Source organism: Neurospora tetrasperma, assembly GCF_000213175.1.
Source record: "Neurospora tetrasperma FGSC 2508 unplaced genomic scaffold NEUTE1scaffold_5, whole genome shotgun sequence".
Taxonomy (NCBI): Eukaryota; Fungi; Ascomycota; class Sordariomycetes; order Sordariales; family Sordariaceae; genus Neurospora; species Neurospora tetrasperma.
This window is the reverse complement of record NW_009799103.1, coordinates 3,144,402-3,163,018: the sequence shown is the minus strand read 5'-3', so window position 1 is coordinate 3,163,018 and position 18,617 is coordinate 3,144,402. Positions and strand designations below refer to the sequence as shown.

Sequence of the window (18,617 nt, the reverse complement as noted above, 5' to 3'; positions counted from 1 at the left end):
ACCCTCCATGCAATAAAAAGAGATGTTGGTTGCCCCGAAGCGGCCTCTTCTTTCCTTGGCCTTTGAATTCGGCGATATTTATTGGGGATTGGAAGAGCTGTTGCTCTTCAGTCATCCTCATCTCAAACCGTGACAGCGTAGTGCCAGAAATATGGTGGTATCAAAACGTGCTACATATACAAGAAGAAGAAGAAGAAGAAGAAGAAGAAGCCCCCCCTGTACATAACGCCGGCCCATTATTTACCCGGTCTCATACCAAAAGAACCCAAAGATGTGAGTATACAGAATCATGAGCATATCTGCACATACATCCCCTTCTCCAAACTCTCATTCATGGAAATCATCAACTCAATCCCCCAAGTTCATAAAAATCCAAATCGCAATACCTCCCGCTATCAGCAATATCGTGCACATAGCCGCCCCAGCCTTATCCGCCGTAGTAATCGGCTTTGCTGGCTCGGTAGCATGCCTACTTCCCGTTCCCGCGTTTGGATCTCCCTTGCTGGTACCACCCGTCGTGTTCGTCACTGGCGGGTCGGCTTCATCAATAAGGAGACTCGACACAGCCGCGAGAACATCCATAGCCTCTCCCGCACCGGTAGTCTTGTCCACGGCGGGATCGACAAAGACACCCCCGGACCAGTAGAAGCCGCACACTCGCCCTGTGGATCCGCCCGTGCATTGCTTCGCTGCCGCTTCAGCTGAGGTTTTGAGGACAGGGAGGATGGTGTCCCGCGTAAAGGGCGCGATCTGCGTCACCATGGCCATCCAGCGGTGCACGTACCCCTTGAAGCTCACCATGTCGGGCGTGCAGGCGCCCTGGCGGCCCTCGCAGGCGAGTTCGAAGGCGATGCCTTTGGGGAAAAAATCGCGAAAAAGACCTTCGGTGAGTTTCTCGATGCGGGTTTTCCACATGTCTTGCGTGGCGGCGTCACCTTCCGTGTAGTTGTACATGAAGGCGGCGCCCTGGACGAGTATGGCGGCGCTGTAGCTGAACTGCGCCTTGTTGATGTCCGTGCAGTTATGCTCGACGTGCCCGCCATCGTAGACTTTCCAGGAATCGTGGTCGATGTAGTTGACGTCGTAGATCCATTGGAATTGCTTGGTGGCCCAGGTGGCGTAAGTTTCGTTGCGGGTGTAGCGGGCGAGACGGGCGCCCATGTTGAAGAAGCTAGGGGGTTTGGTTAGCTAACTAGGCAGCTCGGAAATTGGTTCTGATATGTATACTTACATGGCGTTGGCAATGGTATTCTTGTAGTCGTAGCCGTTGTTCGTAGGAGGAATCTGCCATCGCAAACCACCGTTACAGGTATCGTCGTGGCGGTCAGGCGCGGCTTGGGTGGCCCAGACGGCCTGAGCAAGGGCAAGCCACTGGGGCTGGTCAGCGGGCGGGTTGGGGAACTTGTTTTCGGCGGCAAGCATGGCGGTCATGCCCCAGAATCCTTGGTCGTCGTTGCCAAGCGAGGCCGTGAAGTTCAAGGGTTGAAAGTCGCGATTATCGCCGACTTGGTGAAGAATACCCTGGGTGATGACATCGTTGTAGGTGGTGTCGCCGGTCAAGTGCCAGTAATCAATCATGGTGCCCATCAGGGCGCCGCCTTCCCACCAGTAGTAGTCGCCTTTTCCATCGGAGGGCGGACCGGGCAGGATACCTGGGATTTGGCCCGACTGGTTGCCGTTGTAGAATTTCATCAAGTCGAAGGCTAGCGTCTTTGCGGAGGCACGGATGTTATCTGCAAGGCAATGTTAGCTGCGTCTGCAATAGACACTACAGGCTGAAGTGCTCAAGTGGCCGCTGTACCTGTGGTATCGATAGCGTAGCCTTGGGCATTTGCTGCCGGCAGCAAACAAGCTGCGGCGGCGAAGAGAGCTGTGAGCCATTTCGCCCCTCTTGGCGATGATGTTGTCCTCATGATGTATGGTATGGTGTTTGCGGTTGAGTGGCCGGCCCGCCGCTCAGCTCGATATCTGATGTTGCCAAGACTTTTTCGAGTAATAGCATGCGCTTAGTGACTCTAGATGATGCGAAAGATAGACAGAGAGCGATCAAATGCCAAGTCCAGGAGATTGTAAGAAAGAAAGAAAGAAAGAAAGAAAGGGCGCGACGCTTCAACGAATGACAGGTAGTATGAGACCGAGGTGATGGGGTCCAGAGCCACACTGCCTCGCCCTGAACAACAAAGAAGGATGCGCTACGGCGGGAATAAAAAAGTTGAAGTGAAGAAAAAGACTGAATAAGAAAATCTGGAGACGGTTTCAGACATGGAAGTCGGGAGAGTGGGGACCACACACGATGATGCGGAAGTCAAGAAGGCCTGACCTTGTCCTTGGGAGAACTATGGTAGAACCTTGGTAGTTTCCATTCCACGCGACAAGACAGGTGAAGGTACTATGTAGCTGAAGCCGGCGAGTGAGCGGGAGTGGGCTGTGCAATTTGTGCGTGTGACGAGTCGTGTGTGGGATGGGATGGTGGCCGGGCACTCAATCTCCAGCTCGACCCCCCTCCTCAATCGAGAGCGCTCAATGTGCGTGCCCGGGCCCCTGGTGGAGGGTAGGTGGCTTGTCGAACCTGAAGATCCCGTCTCGTTCCCGGCATCAATGGCATTACCTACCTCTACCTACTGCGCTGCTGTGGTGAAATCCATTCAGGTACGCGATTCAGTTGGATCGGCAGTCGCGCATGGGGCTTTCACTTGCCGGCTAACGTGTTGTGGATTTCAGCCGATCGCCTAGTGTAGCTAAGGTACTGTCTGTCTGGAGATAACGCCCGAAGAGAGACCTGTGTCGAAGCACTATCATGTCATCTCTTGATGTTGCGGAGAGGAGACTGTGTGATGTGTTGCAGAAGAGAACTAAGTCGAGGGTCCGTCGTCTCAACCTCTTTCAATTTCAATTATCCGCCATGCATGACATCGATGCGCACCACCACCCTGCCCGGTCGGTGCTGCTGTAACACCGGGCAAGTTCCCTTGTAGCGCTAGGCCCTATGTTACATGCAATACCGTATTTTGAAAGTTACGCACTACCAATCGTTGGGCCAAGCGACTGTGTACCACAGTACACAACAGGTAACGAACCTCGACAAGAAATATTGATACGACAGATCGTCACCCAAGCCCGGGGGATGAAACCGATGGGGTCTGGCAATCTGTATTCTGCGTGGGACGTTCAGGGTCGATTCGTTCTGGACTTGGACTAGGTCAGAATGGCGGATGACATCTTTTTTCTTTCTTTTAAGGGAGGCCATGTGCTACCTCATTTGACTACTCGAAAGCTCGAGCGGGGGCAATGCGATGTTGACAGAGTGGGTTTCCATAGAGTTAGGTATTAAGGACACATAGGGCAGCTCCTGCGAGGTACAAGCGCCGTACGTAACGTCCAGGCAGGATGCACTGCCATGCCGCACCAAGCATGCACCCTGCAAATCCAAGAACCTCTAGTGTAGTGTATTGTAGTGTAGTGTACGTAGGTAGTGTAAAGTCCTCGGCGCGCAGTCCGTTTCATGACATTCACATACCTGCTATCAATAGCAGCTTCTTATCCTTCAGGTAAGCATAGGTATGGAGTCCTTGGTTAACCCCATTCAAGAATGTTAAGAATATTAAGAATATACTGGACCTAGACACGTTCAGCGGGTTTCACCGATCATGTACGTAGCACGGTACTATGTTCATTACGCTTCAGCGCTGTGCTTTACCTGTAGGTACAGACATGTAAAAATGTTACATACTGCGTAGGGCATGTGCCCCACAAAAGCCCCTCGGCTTTCACATCAAACCTAACCATCATCTTGAACTCCCGCCGTCAACATCGATGGAGCCACTGGTGCACCAGAAACGGAAGGAACAAGTCTGTCTTCCCCAGGCGTGGCCAATGGAAGCCTGAATTGGCAATCTCCCCTGGTCATCAATTTTCCAATCTGGACGAATGATTGAAACCCGGACTCTCAACTTGGTTCTTGCAACTGTCAGTCTTCGATACTCGACTTCCATCCGTCCTCAGTTCGCTTGTCTTCTTCCTGCCGGCAGAACTACTCACTTCGAGACGAGACCGCATAGCTCTCTCGTGATGGTGACAATCCTCGTTCCCTCGAGTCCAGTGTCAGAGTGAAACTGTTTTGAACCTTCAAAGGGGCTTTGCTGAGACATACCAATCACCATGAGTGCGACATGGCCATCAACCCTTTGAGCATGTCCTAGTGTAGTACGTACTATGCCCTGCAGTAAGTAACAAGCCTTCTTGGCGCTGTAGGCGAAACAGCCCCGGATTCCGATTCCCGCCCTAGGCGTCCTCCATGTGGAACCGCCGACGACGCTAACACGGTTCCGCTTCCCCAGCCCAGACATGCCAGGCCGAGTCTCGGCGCCGTTCTCCCAAGCCGCCCGCCCGAGGGCTTCTCTATGCCTTCCGCTTCCGCAGTCCGAGAGACCACCTCTCCATTCCACGCACCGGGTCAGGCTTGCTACAGTCCGGAGTAAACTCCGCTCCCAGGATACTGTCGCATCACCCCAAAGATGGCGACACGCCGAGTGCTTGGCTTTCCGGGGGCACGGCTCACTCTCACTCCCCAATCCCGACCTCTTATTCCCCCGGTACAGCGACAATATCGGCCCACCTTTGCTCCCCAGGCATATCACTCGACACGATGGGCATCACAACGATCTGAGAAAATCCCTCCGAGGACTGGGCGGATCTTGTCCAATATGCTAGGTCTGTCCACACAAAGCTGGATCATTCTTGCGTTATCGGCGATAATCATTATGGATGTTTCGAAAACTGTCTTGAAGGACGCAAAGAAGGAGGAGCATTCACTGGCAAAACCGACCTACGCAAGCCGCAAAGAGATGCTTGACGCTGCGGACGAGATTGCTCGGATACTGGGACATGACGCCGTCACCTACGATGCCCATGTTCTCGAACACCACGGCCATTCGGACTGGTCGACGTCCAACTCACCTGGGCGTGCCGTTGCCGTAGTTTACCCACGCACGACTGACCACGTATCTGCCATCGCTCAGATATGTAATGCTCGTAATGTCCCCATGGTTCCCTTTGGCGCCGGTTCCAGTGTCGAGGGCAACTTCTCCCAGCCCTATTCCGGCATCTGCATCGACTTCACCTACATGGATAGAGTCATCGCCTTCCACCCAGAGGACATGGATGTCGTCGTTCAACCTGGCGTTAACTGGGTTGACCTCAATAATCAGATCGCCCATACAGGGCTCTTCGTACCTTTGGATCCCTCGCCCACTGCCACAGTCGGTGGAATGGTTTCAACCAATTGTTCCGGCACCAACGCCATGCGCTACGGAACTATGAAAGACTGGGTGCTCAATCTGACTGTCATTCTCCCGGATGGCCGCGTTATCAAGACACGTCGGCGTCCTCGTAAGACCTCGGCTGGCTATAACCTGACTTCTCTGTTTGTCGGCACCGAAGGTACTCTGGGAATAGTAACCGAGGTCACCCTGAAGCTCGCTCCCATCCCAAAAGAAACCAGCGTCGCCGTTGTTGCTTTCCCCACCATCCACTCTGCCGCAGCAGCAGCTTCCAAGCTGATTCGCTCCGGGATCCAGCTCGCTGCTTTGGAGCTCATGGACGACGAGCAGATGAAATTGCTCAATGCTCACGGAAGCGACGCAGTTCGTAAGCGCGTATGGGACGAGAAACCTACCTTGTTCCTCAAGTTCAGCGGGACTACCAAGGACGCCATCAAGAGCGATGTGTCCCGCGTAGGCGACATCATCAAACCCTTGACAGACAGCAAATTCCACTTTGCAAAGACAAAACAGGATGAGCTGGACCTCTGGTCCGCGCGCAAGGAAGCCCTCTTCACCATGGTAAACACTCGGCCCAGGGGCACCGAGATTTGGTCAACAGACGTGGCCGTCCCCATTTCACGGCTGGCGGAAATCATCGAAATCTCGAAGCGGGAATGCGGATCTCTAGGCTTGTTTGCGAGCGTGGTGGGTCATGTAGGAGATGGAAACTTTCACGTCTCCATGATGTACGACCCAACAAATTCGCAGCAGAAACAGGCTGTCGCCAAATGCGTCAAAAACATGATGACCCGTGCACTAGAGATGGAGGGTACTGTAAGCGGGGAGCATGCGATTGGTATTGGGAAGAAGGAGTGCTTGGTGGATGAACTTGGAGAGGAGACGATTGGGCTCATGAGGCAGCTCAAGGCTTCGGTTGATCCCAAATGGGTCATGAACCCGGGAAAGGTGTTTGACTGGATGGGGTAACAAAGCGGTCAACCCACGGTGGTTAAAATGTTTTATTCAGAGGTCGAAGGTGGACTAGAAGAGAAACAAGACATCGCTTCATCTCTTCTGGCTCGGCTCGACGCATAACTCTCGACACTTCAGCCTCGGACGGAATTTACTCCGTCTTATATGGAGGTTGAATGGGGGTTATTCGCAGCTGGGGATGCCAAGCCGCTACCATCCAACTCAACAGGTGACCAAGTGGTATGGCGGAGGCTGAGGAAAAACATCACAAGTTGGATGACAGTTTGTAAGACTTGACGTGAGCCAATTGCGTGGGATGCCGTCCACTGACAGGTGAGGTTGTCATCAAGTCTCCTCAGCCCTACGGCAAGGTCGGAGATCGGACGTGCTCTACGTTGGTCAAGAATGCTAATTTTGAAATCCCATTACATACCTAGCTTCCTGGCCAAGGTAGCCAAGCAAGTGGGGAATCATGATGTTCGTATTTGAAGCTTCTCATGTGATCCCGAGAAGCTTCCAGCAATACGAAAAGTGGATATAAAGGCATACAGTTCCCGGGTATTTCTAGATCCTCGTAAATTCTCACATCACTACACCCTCGGGACAGACGTTGCGAGATCTTTTAGTCGGATACAAGTATCTCTCAAAGCACCATTCGTCTCCATTCTTCTTCCAACTAGGCTCCTTCATCTGCCAGGTCTTCAATCAAGACTATTGAATACCATCACCACTACAAGCACCACACAATGCAACTCACCAACCTCCTCACCGGCGCTCTCGCCGTCCCCTCTATTGGCGCCTCCGCCTTGCCCGCCTCCTCCTCCTCTTTCTCATCCGAGTACAACAGCAAGCGCGTCCCCACCCTCGGCGGCTTCCGCCTCTCCACCTCCGACACCTGTCCCATGGACCTCAACTCCCATAATTGGGAGTTTTACACCGTCAACTTTGGCGCCGCCTGCGGCGAATGCACCGTACCCAAGAAGCAGTTGACAGGCCCCGTCACGGAGACGTTCGACGCCCGCACCATCAGTGACGCCTACCTCAATCCCAAGTGCCAGATCACGCTGTTCCAGAAGACGGACTGTTCGGATCTGGGTATCGTGAGCGGTAGTGGGTGCTGGGCGCCCGAGGGCGGGATTAAAGCTTATAAGATTACGTGTCCTTGGTGGGAGGAGCCGGCGGCGGGTGCAGAGGAGGGGGGAAGTTGGTTGAGGCCTTGTTATGACTAGACTGGAGGGTTTGTTTGCCTGGGATGAAGGAAGGAGGGAAGGAAGAAAGGAAGGAAGGGGAAGATGGTGATGGGAAGTATCAGGGCTTTGCGAGTGTGGTTGGAGGAAGATGGAGTGAAGAGGTCGTGGAGGACAATGGGATCGGTTACTTGTTTCCTATGAAGACACTTGTTGATGTGGGGATTTTCAGGACGATATGTTTCTGAAGATCGTCATACAATTGATGCTTTTGCTTTTTGGTCATCCGGTTCCTTGAGATATCTTGTCATCTTGTCCATGTTCCCCATTCACGACAAGCTTTGGTCGACAATAATATCGTCCATTTTGCCAAGCGAGCAATATTCGGTTTCTCTCTCCTGAAGTACGCTGAAGTGTCCAGCCAAATCCGGTTGGTCTTGCGAATCCAGTCTGCAAGCCAGCTTTTCGGTGCAGTGCGCAACAGAGGCCCCTGAACTAGCGAAGCTGTCGACTTATTTCAGGCCGGGGGTTCCATCTGAGTTGAATTCAACAAGGAGATGAAGGAGTGACGGGATTTGGTCTCTGCAAACTACAATCACTGACCCGGATCTGGGGTGGGAGCTATGTACTTTGTATGAACGGGACCTGCATTCATCGCCGATCCGTGGGTGGGAACCCGGCACTTCGGAGACGTCATGAGTGGGTCAGTGCCGGTGTAAGTCGGCGCGGGCTTCCGAACCGTGGGCAGCACTACACAAGGCCATTCACATGAGATTGGGTTTTTTTTCTTTTGTTCGAGAAAGGTGATGTTTTGGGAAGAGAAAGGCAAAGGCGAGGTCAATTCAGTTGACACAGACAGTCGAAAATCACAAGCCTGAACCCTTCCACTTCCCCTCTCCTCCAAACGAGGCCCTATAAAGCCCTTGTGCGGGGAAGTGCTTCGAATGCACGTCGCGCGCCAACGGTCTCTGAACCGAGGCAACTGAGAGGCTCCCCGTGACCATCAACATGAGAGCCCATCATCATCGCTGACAGGTTGACGACAGTTTTCTATCAGTGTCAGCGTCATCTTCTCGATAGCATCCAACTGCAGGAAGATATTGCTGTAAACCACCAAAAACACAGTGAACACAGCAATCAACAATCTACAAACCCCTCCGCGATTCATCTTCGGACTTTGAGCATCACCTCTCTCGACCTCAATCCCAATAACCACATCCACCTTCCATCCCTCCACGACATCCCAAACCCTCGCTCTACATCACCATGTCCTCCCCACACCCAACCTCCACCTCTTCACCCCCTCCACATCCCTCCCCCTTCCCCACCCCCACCAAACAATCCCCCATCATCATAATCGGCACCGGCCTCTCCGGCCTCGTCGCCGCCTTTGAGCTCTCGCGCGCCAACCTCCCCTGCCTGCTTCTCGACCAAGAACCCCGCTCCTCCTTAGGCGGACAAGCCTTCTGGTCCTTGGGCGGTCTCTTCCTCGTCGACTCCTCCTTCCAGCGACGCATGGGCATCCGCGACTCGCGCGCCCTCGCCCTGCGCGACTGGTTATCCTCTGCGCAATTCGACAAGCTCGAGAAGGAAGATTACTGGCCGCGCAAATGGGCCGAGGCCTTCGTCGATTTCGCGACGGACGAGATGGAAGAGTATGTGAAAGCGAGGGGATTGGGGTTTTTGGTGAATGTTGGGTGGGCGGAACGTGGAGATGGAAGGGGAACGGGGGGACATGGGAATAGTGTACCGAGGTTTCATGTCAGTTGGGGGACGGGGCCGGAGGTCGTAAGGGTTTTTAAGGAGCCGGTGGAGAAGAAGGAAGAGGAAGGGGTGGTGGAGATGAGGTTTCGGCATTGTGTGGATGAGATTGTGGTTGATGAGGGTACAGGACGGGCGGTAGGAGTGAAGGGGAGGGTTTTGGAAGAGGAGGAGGAGAAGGAGGGGTTGGCGAGGGGGATGAGCAGTTCGAGGGTTGCGACGGGGGAGTTTGAGATTCGTGGTGCGGCAGTGATCATTGCTAGTGGGGGGATTGGAGGGAATCTGGAGAAGGTCAAGAAGAATTGGCCGATTGATCGGCTGGGCCCAAAAGTGCCGGCGACGATGGTCATGGGCGTGCCGGCGCATGTGGACGGGCGGATGATTGATATTGCGGAGGGCGTGGGCGCAAGCGTGATTAACAAGGACAGGATGTGGCATTACACGGAAGGACTCAAAAACTGGGATCCCATCTGGCCAGGGCACGGGATTCGAGTGCTGCCGGCGCCGTCTTCGCTCTGGCTGGACGCCACAGGCAAGAGACTGCCTCCGTTCCTGTTCCCGGGGTGCGACACGCTGGGCACCCTCAAGCACATCTGCAGCACGGGGTACGACTACTCGTGGTTCATCTGCAACCGCACCATTGCAGCGCGAGAGTTTGCGCTTTCGGGATCGGAGCAGAACCCGGACCTCACCAACAAGAGCATCGTGCAGACGCTGTGGCAGCGCGTCTTCAGCTCCAACGGCACCGTTCCTGTGCAGAACTTCATCAAGCATGGCGAGGACTTCGTCGTGAAAGATAACCTCGAGGACCTGGTGGCCGGGATGAACGAGCTCATGGAAAAAACGGGGGGTGTCCGTCTCGATTACGCCGCGATCGAGGAGGAAGTCGAGGCACGAGACAGCCAGTTCGACAACCCGTACTCCAAGGACGCGCAGGCGATGCTCATCAACAGCACAAGGAATTACTGGCCGGATCGGAGAAGCCGTGTGGCGCCGCCGCACAAGTTGTTGGATAAAAAGCACGGCCCGCTGATTGCGGTCCGGATGAATCTGCTTACGAGGAAGACGCTGGGTGGCATCGAGACGAACTTGAGCAGTAATGTCATGCGGACGGATGGCACTCCTTTCCCGGGCTTGTACGCGGTTGGAGAGGCGGCAGGGTTTGGGGGTGGTGGTGTCCATGGCTATAATTCTCTCGAGGGAACATTCTTGGGAGGATGTATCTTCTCTGGTAGAGCGGCTGGTCGGGCTATTGTTGAAGAGGTTCTGGGAACAACTGGCTTGCAAGCGAAGCTTTGAATGGGATCTTGGGGGATCGCGGTATCAAGGGTGAGTCCACAAAGTATTGGAAAAGTCACTTCAATTGAAAGTTTGGCATGGTTTCAGGTCACGATGAACTTGGCACAATAAGGAAAGAAGCGAATTTTTTTTTTCATTTTTTTTTTGGTTTTAGGAAAGGCCTTCAAAGAATATTCGAACGGAGCGAACAGAATAGCAAAGCGATATGAAAATAACCGGCAATCCGAAAGTCAACTTCCGCCTCACAACAGAATCATACCCTCCAACTTGACTTTTATCCTTCTCGTATCCTACTTTACATTACTGCTATTAACCAATTTTGCCCGTTTTCCAACTGCCGCACTTGTCATTCTCGTCCTTCATAGTTCCTACTCATCCGCATTCCGTCATCTCTCCTTGCCTCCCTGGCCTCTCTCGCTGAAAAGGCTGCAACAGCTTATAGCCTTCGAATATCTCTCCCTCCTTTTGGTTGGTAACTTCTTTTTTTGGTGGTTGTTTTCTTTTTTTGTTCAATCAAAATGGATGACGCCTGCGTGACCGTGGTAGAGCGAATGGGAAGAGCGTAAGTAATGGGAGAAAAACAAGGTGATTGTGAAAAAGAAGGTACAATTCATAACAATTTTGGGGTGAGCTCGAAGACATCAACCCTAGCGACAGGTTGTGTATGTTGACTGCAATCGTGGGGTCTGTTGGCGAAGCATCTTGAGAAGTCCGGCTCGACTGTGGAAGGAAACAAGCTTGAGATCTCTCTAGTATCCATCCTTGGTCTGGTCAAATTGCCGTCGTTGTTCCCTGGTTGGGTATCTCTGGACCTCCTCCCATGAGACACCGGCATTCATCGAGTCCGGGAGTCGTACAAGTTTGAAACGCTTGAACACGCCGTTGTTCTTGTTCGTACCGAGCTTTTGATCAACGACCTCGTAGAGCCCATCATATCGGATGCCAACTGTAGGGTAGATGGGGCTGCGGCGAGGATCACAAGTGGTTCCTGCATGTCGCAATACCCGCACTGGCTTATGCGTCTTGAGCGCTATCTTTAAACTTCTTGTCGCGTTGCTGGTTTTGGCTCTCAAAGGGTCGGCATTCTCTGCACTTTTGTCCGCGCTGTACCAAAGCTCGGTGCCCTTGTCTTCGTTCAGGTCCCGGTAAACTGAGGTCGCCGATACAACGATAGAGTAGGTTCCCAGATCAGGGTTGCCGGTAATGCCCGCTTGAGGCGCACCGTGAGCTCCATGAAAGAGAGCAGCCTTCTGGTACGGCCACCAAGCACCGGGAGTATGGTCGTTGTGGCCAAAAACCTTTGCGTTGCGTTTCTTATTATAGTAGCGAGGATCCAAAAATAAAACAGCTCGACCTTTCTTGGTCGTCTTGCGAGCCAGGCCGTGCATGATGCCCTCGAGGCCCCAGATTGGATGGGAACCGGGGGGGAGTCTAACAACTTCTGTGTGATCGGAAGAGCTGGGGTCATGGCTTTGTCTACCCTTTTTGCTGGATGTCGCAATAGCGGGACCCAGATCATCTGCCTCGATTCCTTCTTCTTCTTCTCCGTCATCTATAAAGCCCTTACCCCATTCTTCGGCGTTGTATTGCTCCAGTACTTCTCTAGCCAGTAGCAACAGGTCTGGAGCTACTTTCTTCAAGGGTTCCATCTCGGGGCGAAAAATGAATTCGAGCGTCTTATCGAGACCATATGTGTCTTTAAAAAGAGGCTTTGGCTCTACATCATGCTTAAGAAACAGCATGAAGGCGCGCATGTATTGAATATATCTTTTTACTTCTTTCTTGGAGGGTTCTACCAGCCGCTCCTTCTTTTCCCTTGTCATGGAGTAAAGCTTTTTGAGCTGTTTGACTCCCTCCTCAACAGAGTCAACCCAGACACTAGCTGTGTTTTCGTCTGCGGGGGTAGCATCAACCGTCGGCTGAGTCATTTCGATGTCCTGGTCGGTATCATTATCGGTTACCGGGGAAGGAAGATGTGTCGGAGTGGCATTTGAGGGTAGGTTTGAAGCCCGGGGGGTTAGGATTTGGCCAGAAGCCTCGCCGGGAGACTCCATGTCGACTACCGGAACTCGAGTTTGCACTTGCGGTGCTGATGAATTGGTAAGACGGGCGCCGACTGCCTCGGACGGCACTTTAAGTTTCGGCGCAGGGCGTATTTTCTGTTTCTGATACGAGTTAGCAAGGACAGGATTGGGTGGATGGTAGGGGCATGCATCGAACTTGTAAAAGTATGCGCATTCCTCCAAAAGAATCACGCCGGATACGATGGCGATCGAATAAAGGAATCGCACTGATGGGTGGGCAAGCCGGAGTGAAGGGTAATGATTTTGGGAGAAGATGAAAGTAAGGTGATGATGGAGTGACTTACGTTTGAAGAATTTTTGATGCCGGTACGTCCACGGTTCTTGGATATCATTTTACCTCTAGACGAGGTAGGTGACAGCAACGAATGCTTCCTTTTGTGCAAATCGCATCCAAGCTTGTGGTTATGTTCAGGTTGCTCCTTCATTTTTTTTCTTCTTTTTTTTGGAAGGGGTTTTATAGTTTGTAGTGGGATGCTGCGTGTTTAAAGTCGCAGTTTCAATTGTAAGTGCAAGAGCGATTAGAGTGCCGCACTGAAGTTGCAGTACCCGTGGGATGAATCAACGTCGTCTCGGCAACAGGCAGCACCGCAACGCGTGAACAATCAGTCCTCTTGTTGTGATGAATTGATGCGATGGAATAGTATATATCGTCACTCGTCAAGCGACGGGTTGCGTATGTAGTTGAGCAATTGAGTTTTAAGTGTTGTGGATAAATTGTAGGTCTCGAGTGTACTCGTTGTATATATAAACTCTTCTGTTCGATGTTTGCGCTCCTACTTCCGAGTATGCTATCAAATGGCAGACACCTTCAAGTCGACAGGAAACGCTCGACGATTTCACAGTTAAAATGGTCAATATTTTATCTGACCTTTGTGGTAGCTTCTCATGTCCTTGTCATGTAGAAGCGATGCTATACATCAATGTGCATGTGCATCTAACGGTTCTGAATGCAGACGTCAGTCGTGCAAGTGTGAGTGATGATTCTCCAGTACTGATGTATGCAATGTGGTGCGTAAATGAACTTGGATGGGTAGAGAGGAGTGTGCTGCGATGATTGTGTAACTGGCGCGACGAGAGGGGTTTGATAAAAGGTAGGATGTGACGGGAGGTGTAACAAAGGATGCAATCGGAGTTGTAGAATGAGATGGGATGAATGAAAGAAGAAAAGGGATAGAATAATGGGCGTAAGATGCGGGATTGGTCAGTAACTTATACTTGGAAAAAGTGGGTAATGTAACGTTGTACCAAAATATATTTTCTAGCTTGTTTAGCTAAGGAGTAATGTAACGTTGCATTAAATGTTTTAAATTAAGTATTGAATTGATTAAAAAGTGTTTAATTTCTATTTTAATTAATTAAATCAATTTACTTTATTAAATAACTTAATAAATTTAATTGTTTAAATAATTACTTCAATTATAATTCAATCTATTTAATTGAATAACTTTAATAAGTTTAATCCATCTTGCTTATTTAATTAACCATATTTATAGATATAATTATATAAATTAATTACTTCTAATTTAATTAATATACCCTTATTATTCAACTTCTTTAGTATAGATTACGGTTTATTTATTTATGTAAACAAGTAGAAAGACTTCTAATAAAATTAGCTTAATAAGATTTAATTTAACTAAAGTTCTTATTATCAACTTCTTTAATTTAATTAACTAGATTATTTTATCAACTAGAATAATCAAGTTTATAATTTCGATAATTAATTCAATTAATATATTAGCTAGATTAATTATGTTTATTAATTCAATACTTGATTAAAATATTTTATCAACTATATTAATTAAGTCTATTAATTAAGTAGTTAAATTAATTCATTAATAAATTGTCATGCGAAGATGTACTTTATAATTGATTACAATAGAGAATAATAGAGTAAGCAATTGGTTGCTAGATAGAGTAATAGTACGTAACGATTAACGATAGTCTTATTAAAGGAAGTTGAAAATAGAAACTATCGCAAGCCTTAACCTAAGACCTCGCATACGACTTTACTAAGTATAAGTAAGATGGACGTTAGGTTAGTATAATATTGATTAATAATCCATTAACCTTAATAAAGGTTAATAGAATGAATATTCTTATATAATGGACTATACGCTCTAATAAATAGCTACTATAATAAAATAGAGTATTTAAGTATCTACTAAAAATGCCCTATAACATCTCCCCCTCGATAAAAGAAGAAGAGTACTTGTTATTTACGTAATATTATTAAATCTAATTATATAAATAAAAGATCCTATTATTTATTGGAATCTTTCTTTAGTAATTTATATCCAAGTTAACCGTTAAATATATAAACGTACAACCCTCCAAATAGAGTACCCAATTTAATAACTTAATAATGATCCTTTAGTAGTTATAATTATAACATATTAAATATTTATTAAATTCTTCATTATTTATCTCTTTATTCTTATTTATATAATATATATTTTAATAAAAACGCTTACGTCCTAATAGAGAATTCTCCTATTCCTAAGTATTTGGGAGGTAACTATAGTAAGGGGAGTAGGTAGTAAGTAAAGAACTAAAGCGAAAACCCGAATAGGTTATTATAGGGTAGAGTTTATTAAATAAACTAGTTAAATTGGGTATATATAGTAGTAAAAGATTACCGGAGTAAACGCTATAAAGATTAGTAATATTGAGGATAGTATTAAGTATATAATTCCTACTAACAAATAAAGTTGGAAGGAAACGTTTAATACAAAGCTCTTATGTTTTTCTAAGTTTAGTATGGAGAATTCTTAATTCTATCTACATCTTCTATATAACTTACCTCTAATACTTATTTAATGCCTTTAAGACTATAAATTATATATTAGAAGTATATTTTAATATATTTTTAATCTCTTTATAAGAAATAAAATCAATAAGTATAATAGGTTCCCTACTAACTTTAGTAATATAATTAATTTTTTTTCAATTACTAGAAATTTATTTAAAACTAATTTAGTGGGCGCTATTTAGGTATAATAAAGGTAGCCTAATCTTCCTAATAGACTGCTAATTTACTCGAGGAGGCTAGTATTATAATTAGAATATTAAATAGCTAGTAAAATCGCTTTCAAAGAAATACAGTTAGTAAAATTAATATTTCCTTAACTTCTCTTATTAAAGGCTAAATTAAGAGTAGCTTTAATATTATAAATGAATTTACTTTATAAGAAAAAGCAACAGCTAGTAAATTAATACTTATACTCTTCTTTACTCTCTATATACGCTTTAATAGTTCTTTTAATCTCAATGCGTACTCTTTATTGACTTTAATACTAAAATTAACGTAATCCTAATTGTAATTAGTGAGGGTACTAGCGAAAATCGGATATACTTTTCCTTTATTACAATTTTCGCTAATAATAACCGAACGCAATTATATAATCCAGGTTGGAGCTTTATATACTTTTCTTGGAATTACTTTAGTAATTGGAATTTTAGTACAAATTGAAATAAGAATAATCTTAATCGGTAGCTATAAAGCTTTACGAACTTTATTAATTAATTAAATAATTTCTTAGTATTCCTAAATATTAATAAAATTAATATCGCTACTTTTAATAATACAATTGTTAGAATATATATCGTAGCGGAAAATCTATAAATAATTATAAAAGCGTTAATTAATAATAATTAACTGCTTTATATATTCTTTTCCAAAAGATATATTGCTATATTTAATACTAATAATAGGAATTAAATTAAACGTTCCTCCAATATACAACTTCTAAATTTTAGTATTATAAAATCCAATAATAGTATTAAAGTCCTACTCCTATTAAGTTCTATTACCACTACTAGGAATTAAGTCCTTCGGGAGTATAATTAATGAAAGTACGGACGTAAAGTGAATAAAATTGCTATTCATAGTATATAAAATTACTAAATTTATATTAATTAATTCGCCCGTACGTTTAATAGTACTATAAAGTACAAAATACAATTTATTTTTATATTATATAAAAAAATAATTAATAATTATAATTAGCATTAGACGTCTTCCGTCATCCGCCTTCTTAGGGTTATAAATAAGAACGCTTTAAATAAATTAGAAAGATTTAGAAGGAAAACGGTCAAACGGGTTATAAATATTATAATTTTAACCAAAATTATTATTCGAATTAATGATATATTTATAACGAATGTAATTAAAGAACTATCTCAATTAAATTGTATTTATCTATTCAATAAAATTGGCTACAAAATTAAGAAGTACAATATATATACTATTATCTCCTAAACTAATAATCTTATTAATAACTCTGTTAATTATATAACGGCAAAAATATTTTACTATATTAGCCAACGCGCCGAACTAAGGATGGTATTCTAAAAATTATAGAGCGAATTACCAGTCTATAATAAGATTATATAAACTACTATTATAATTAAAGCTATTAATCTAATTGTTGAAAATTATAGTTAAATTATTAATAAGCGGCGGGGACTCTATATTAATATTGGTTATATTGTTATATAGTAAGCGTAATTTAACAAAAGTAGAATAAAGAAAGTAATAAATAGCAATTAATTTAATAAAATTATTATATAACGGAGATTATAGTAGAATTAAATAATATAAGGATAAGGTAGAATATAGTAAGGTTATTAAAGTAAAAAAGAGAGTCTAAAAGTAACTAAATATCTCTAACTCTTTCAAAAATTATATATATACGTACTAAAACTCTTCCTTTACTAATACTTACCTACCGGGGCCGTTTGCTATATATAATTGTAAATACTACTACCTTTATATAACCGTACGTACTTATCTAATGTTACGAACTTAAGGCAAGCACACGGGCCAACCAGACCATCGGTAGCACAAGCAACCCAGAAAGGCTAGCTCGTGTAACCACGGGCCAGGGCAGGGTCAAGAAAGGCGTCGGAGACAGGGCTCACGATGGTGAGCCAACGCCGGGCTCACGGAGTGAGCCAGCATCATGATAATACAAGTGAGCCAGCTATAGAATGAACGATACGGGAAGTATAAAGGGACGACTGGAGAACTCAGATTGTCAGATAGTTCGACAGTAGTCAATACAACTTAATTATCATCATTGAGACTAGTATTACGAGCGTACTTGTTGTAAACCCTTTAGCTTCACCGAACGACTCTAATAGTTCTTACCTTTAGCTATCTCATTTAGGCAGATCAGACTGCCGTTCGTCACATCTAATTAGGATGAAAAAATATTTAATTGAAATTATAAATAATATATAATATATTATTCTATATACTACTAATAATAGATTTACCTTACTTAAATAAATTTTTAAGTACAACTCTAGAAATTCTAATAGAAAATATTGGAAATATAATTGTTTATAAAAATATATAATAAGGAAATAATAGATAAAATTTAAAATAAAAGAAAAATACTCAAATTATTATAGTTTCTAGTAACCTTCCTATGACGAACGGGTTACAGATCTGCTTAAGTAAGATAGCTGAAGGTAAAGAACTATTAGAGTTGTTCGGTAAAGCCAAAGGGTTTACAATAAGTATGCTCGTAATACTAGTCTCAAATGATAATAATCAAATTGTATTGACTACTGTCGAACTATCTGACAATTTGAGTTCTCTAGTCGTCCCTTTATATTGTATTGTGAACTGTGGTTCCCGTCGTTGGGCTTAGCTCACTGTCCGGGCTCGACTCGTGAGCCTGGCTCGAAGGTGAGCCTGCGTCTGCCCCTGGGCTCTTGTCCCTGTTATGGTTATACTGGCCCAGCCTTTACGTGGCTGTCGTGCACCGGTGGCTTGGTTGGCCCGTGTCCTCGCTTGTTAGTTCGTAGCACACGGGGGGAAAAAAGTGAAACTTGACTATGTTTTTTTATACCTTCAAAGTTCTAGTGGAGGGTAGTAAAGTATATTATATTTTTTCTCATTTTTTACTCTATTTACTATAGCCTGTTCAAGAGCTGTAGGTGTTTAATAACTCAAGAAAATACAAGAGAAAGAAGGTATATTATTAAAAATAATAAAAAGAATTTTTAATACAAAAATCTAGAAAAGTAAGATATAGGTTATA

At 45.7% G+C, this 18,617-nt stretch overlaps 5 protein-coding genes across 5 annotated transcripts; 3 read left to right on the top strand and 2 right to left on the bottom strand.

The window, feature by feature from the left end:
• Positions 1-55: 55 nt before the first annotated feature.
• Positions 56-1,979, bottom strand: NEUTE1DRAFT_148227 (uncharacterized protein; the record flags this gene model as incomplete). The annotated part of the gene is made up of 3 exons (XM_009855270.1): positions 56-1,171; positions 1,232-1,733; positions 1,802-1,979. The coding sequence occupies 3 exons, from the start codon at positions 1,911-1,913 to the stop codon at positions 349-351; spliced, it is 1,437 nt and encodes a 478-aa protein (XP_009853572.1).
• Positions 1,980-4,760: 2,781 nt separating this feature from the next.
• NEUTE1DRAFT_124140 (uncharacterized protein) lies at positions 4,761-6,272 on the top strand (the record flags this gene model as incomplete). The annotated part of the gene is made up of 1 exon (XM_009855269.1): positions 4,761-6,272. One exon carries the CDS (start codon positions 4,761-4,763, stop codon positions 6,246-6,248), a length of 1,488 nt encoding a protein of 495 aa, XP_009853571.1.
• Positions 6,273-6,818: 546 nt separating this feature from the next.
• On the top strand, positions 6,819-7,746 carry NEUTE1DRAFT_117903 (uncharacterized protein; the record flags this gene model as incomplete). The annotated part of the gene is made up of 1 exon (XM_009855268.1): positions 6,819-7,746. The coding sequence occupies one exon, from the start codon at positions 6,980-6,982 to the stop codon at positions 7,460-7,462; it is 483 nt and encodes a 160-aa protein (XP_009853570.1).
• A 940-nt stretch (positions 7,747-8,686) lies between these two features.
• NEUTE1DRAFT_86451 (uncharacterized protein) lies at positions 8,687-10,614 on the top strand (the record flags this gene model as incomplete). Its single annotated transcript, XM_009855267.1, has 1 exon — positions 8,687-10,614. The coding sequence occupies one exon, from the start codon at positions 8,687-8,689 to the stop codon at positions 10,478-10,480; it is 1,794 nt and encodes a 597-aa protein (XP_009853569.1).
• A 410-nt stretch (positions 10,615-11,024) lies between these two features.
• On the bottom strand, positions 11,025-12,896 carry NEUTE1DRAFT_124137 (uncharacterized protein; the record flags this gene model as incomplete). Its single annotated transcript, XM_009855266.1, has 2 exons — positions 11,025-12,645; positions 12,849-12,896. 2 exons carry the CDS (start codon positions 12,894-12,896, stop codon positions 11,230-11,232), a joined length of 1,464 nt encoding a protein of 487 aa, XP_009853568.1.
• Between the last annotated feature and the right edge of the window lie 5,721 nt (positions 12,897-18,617).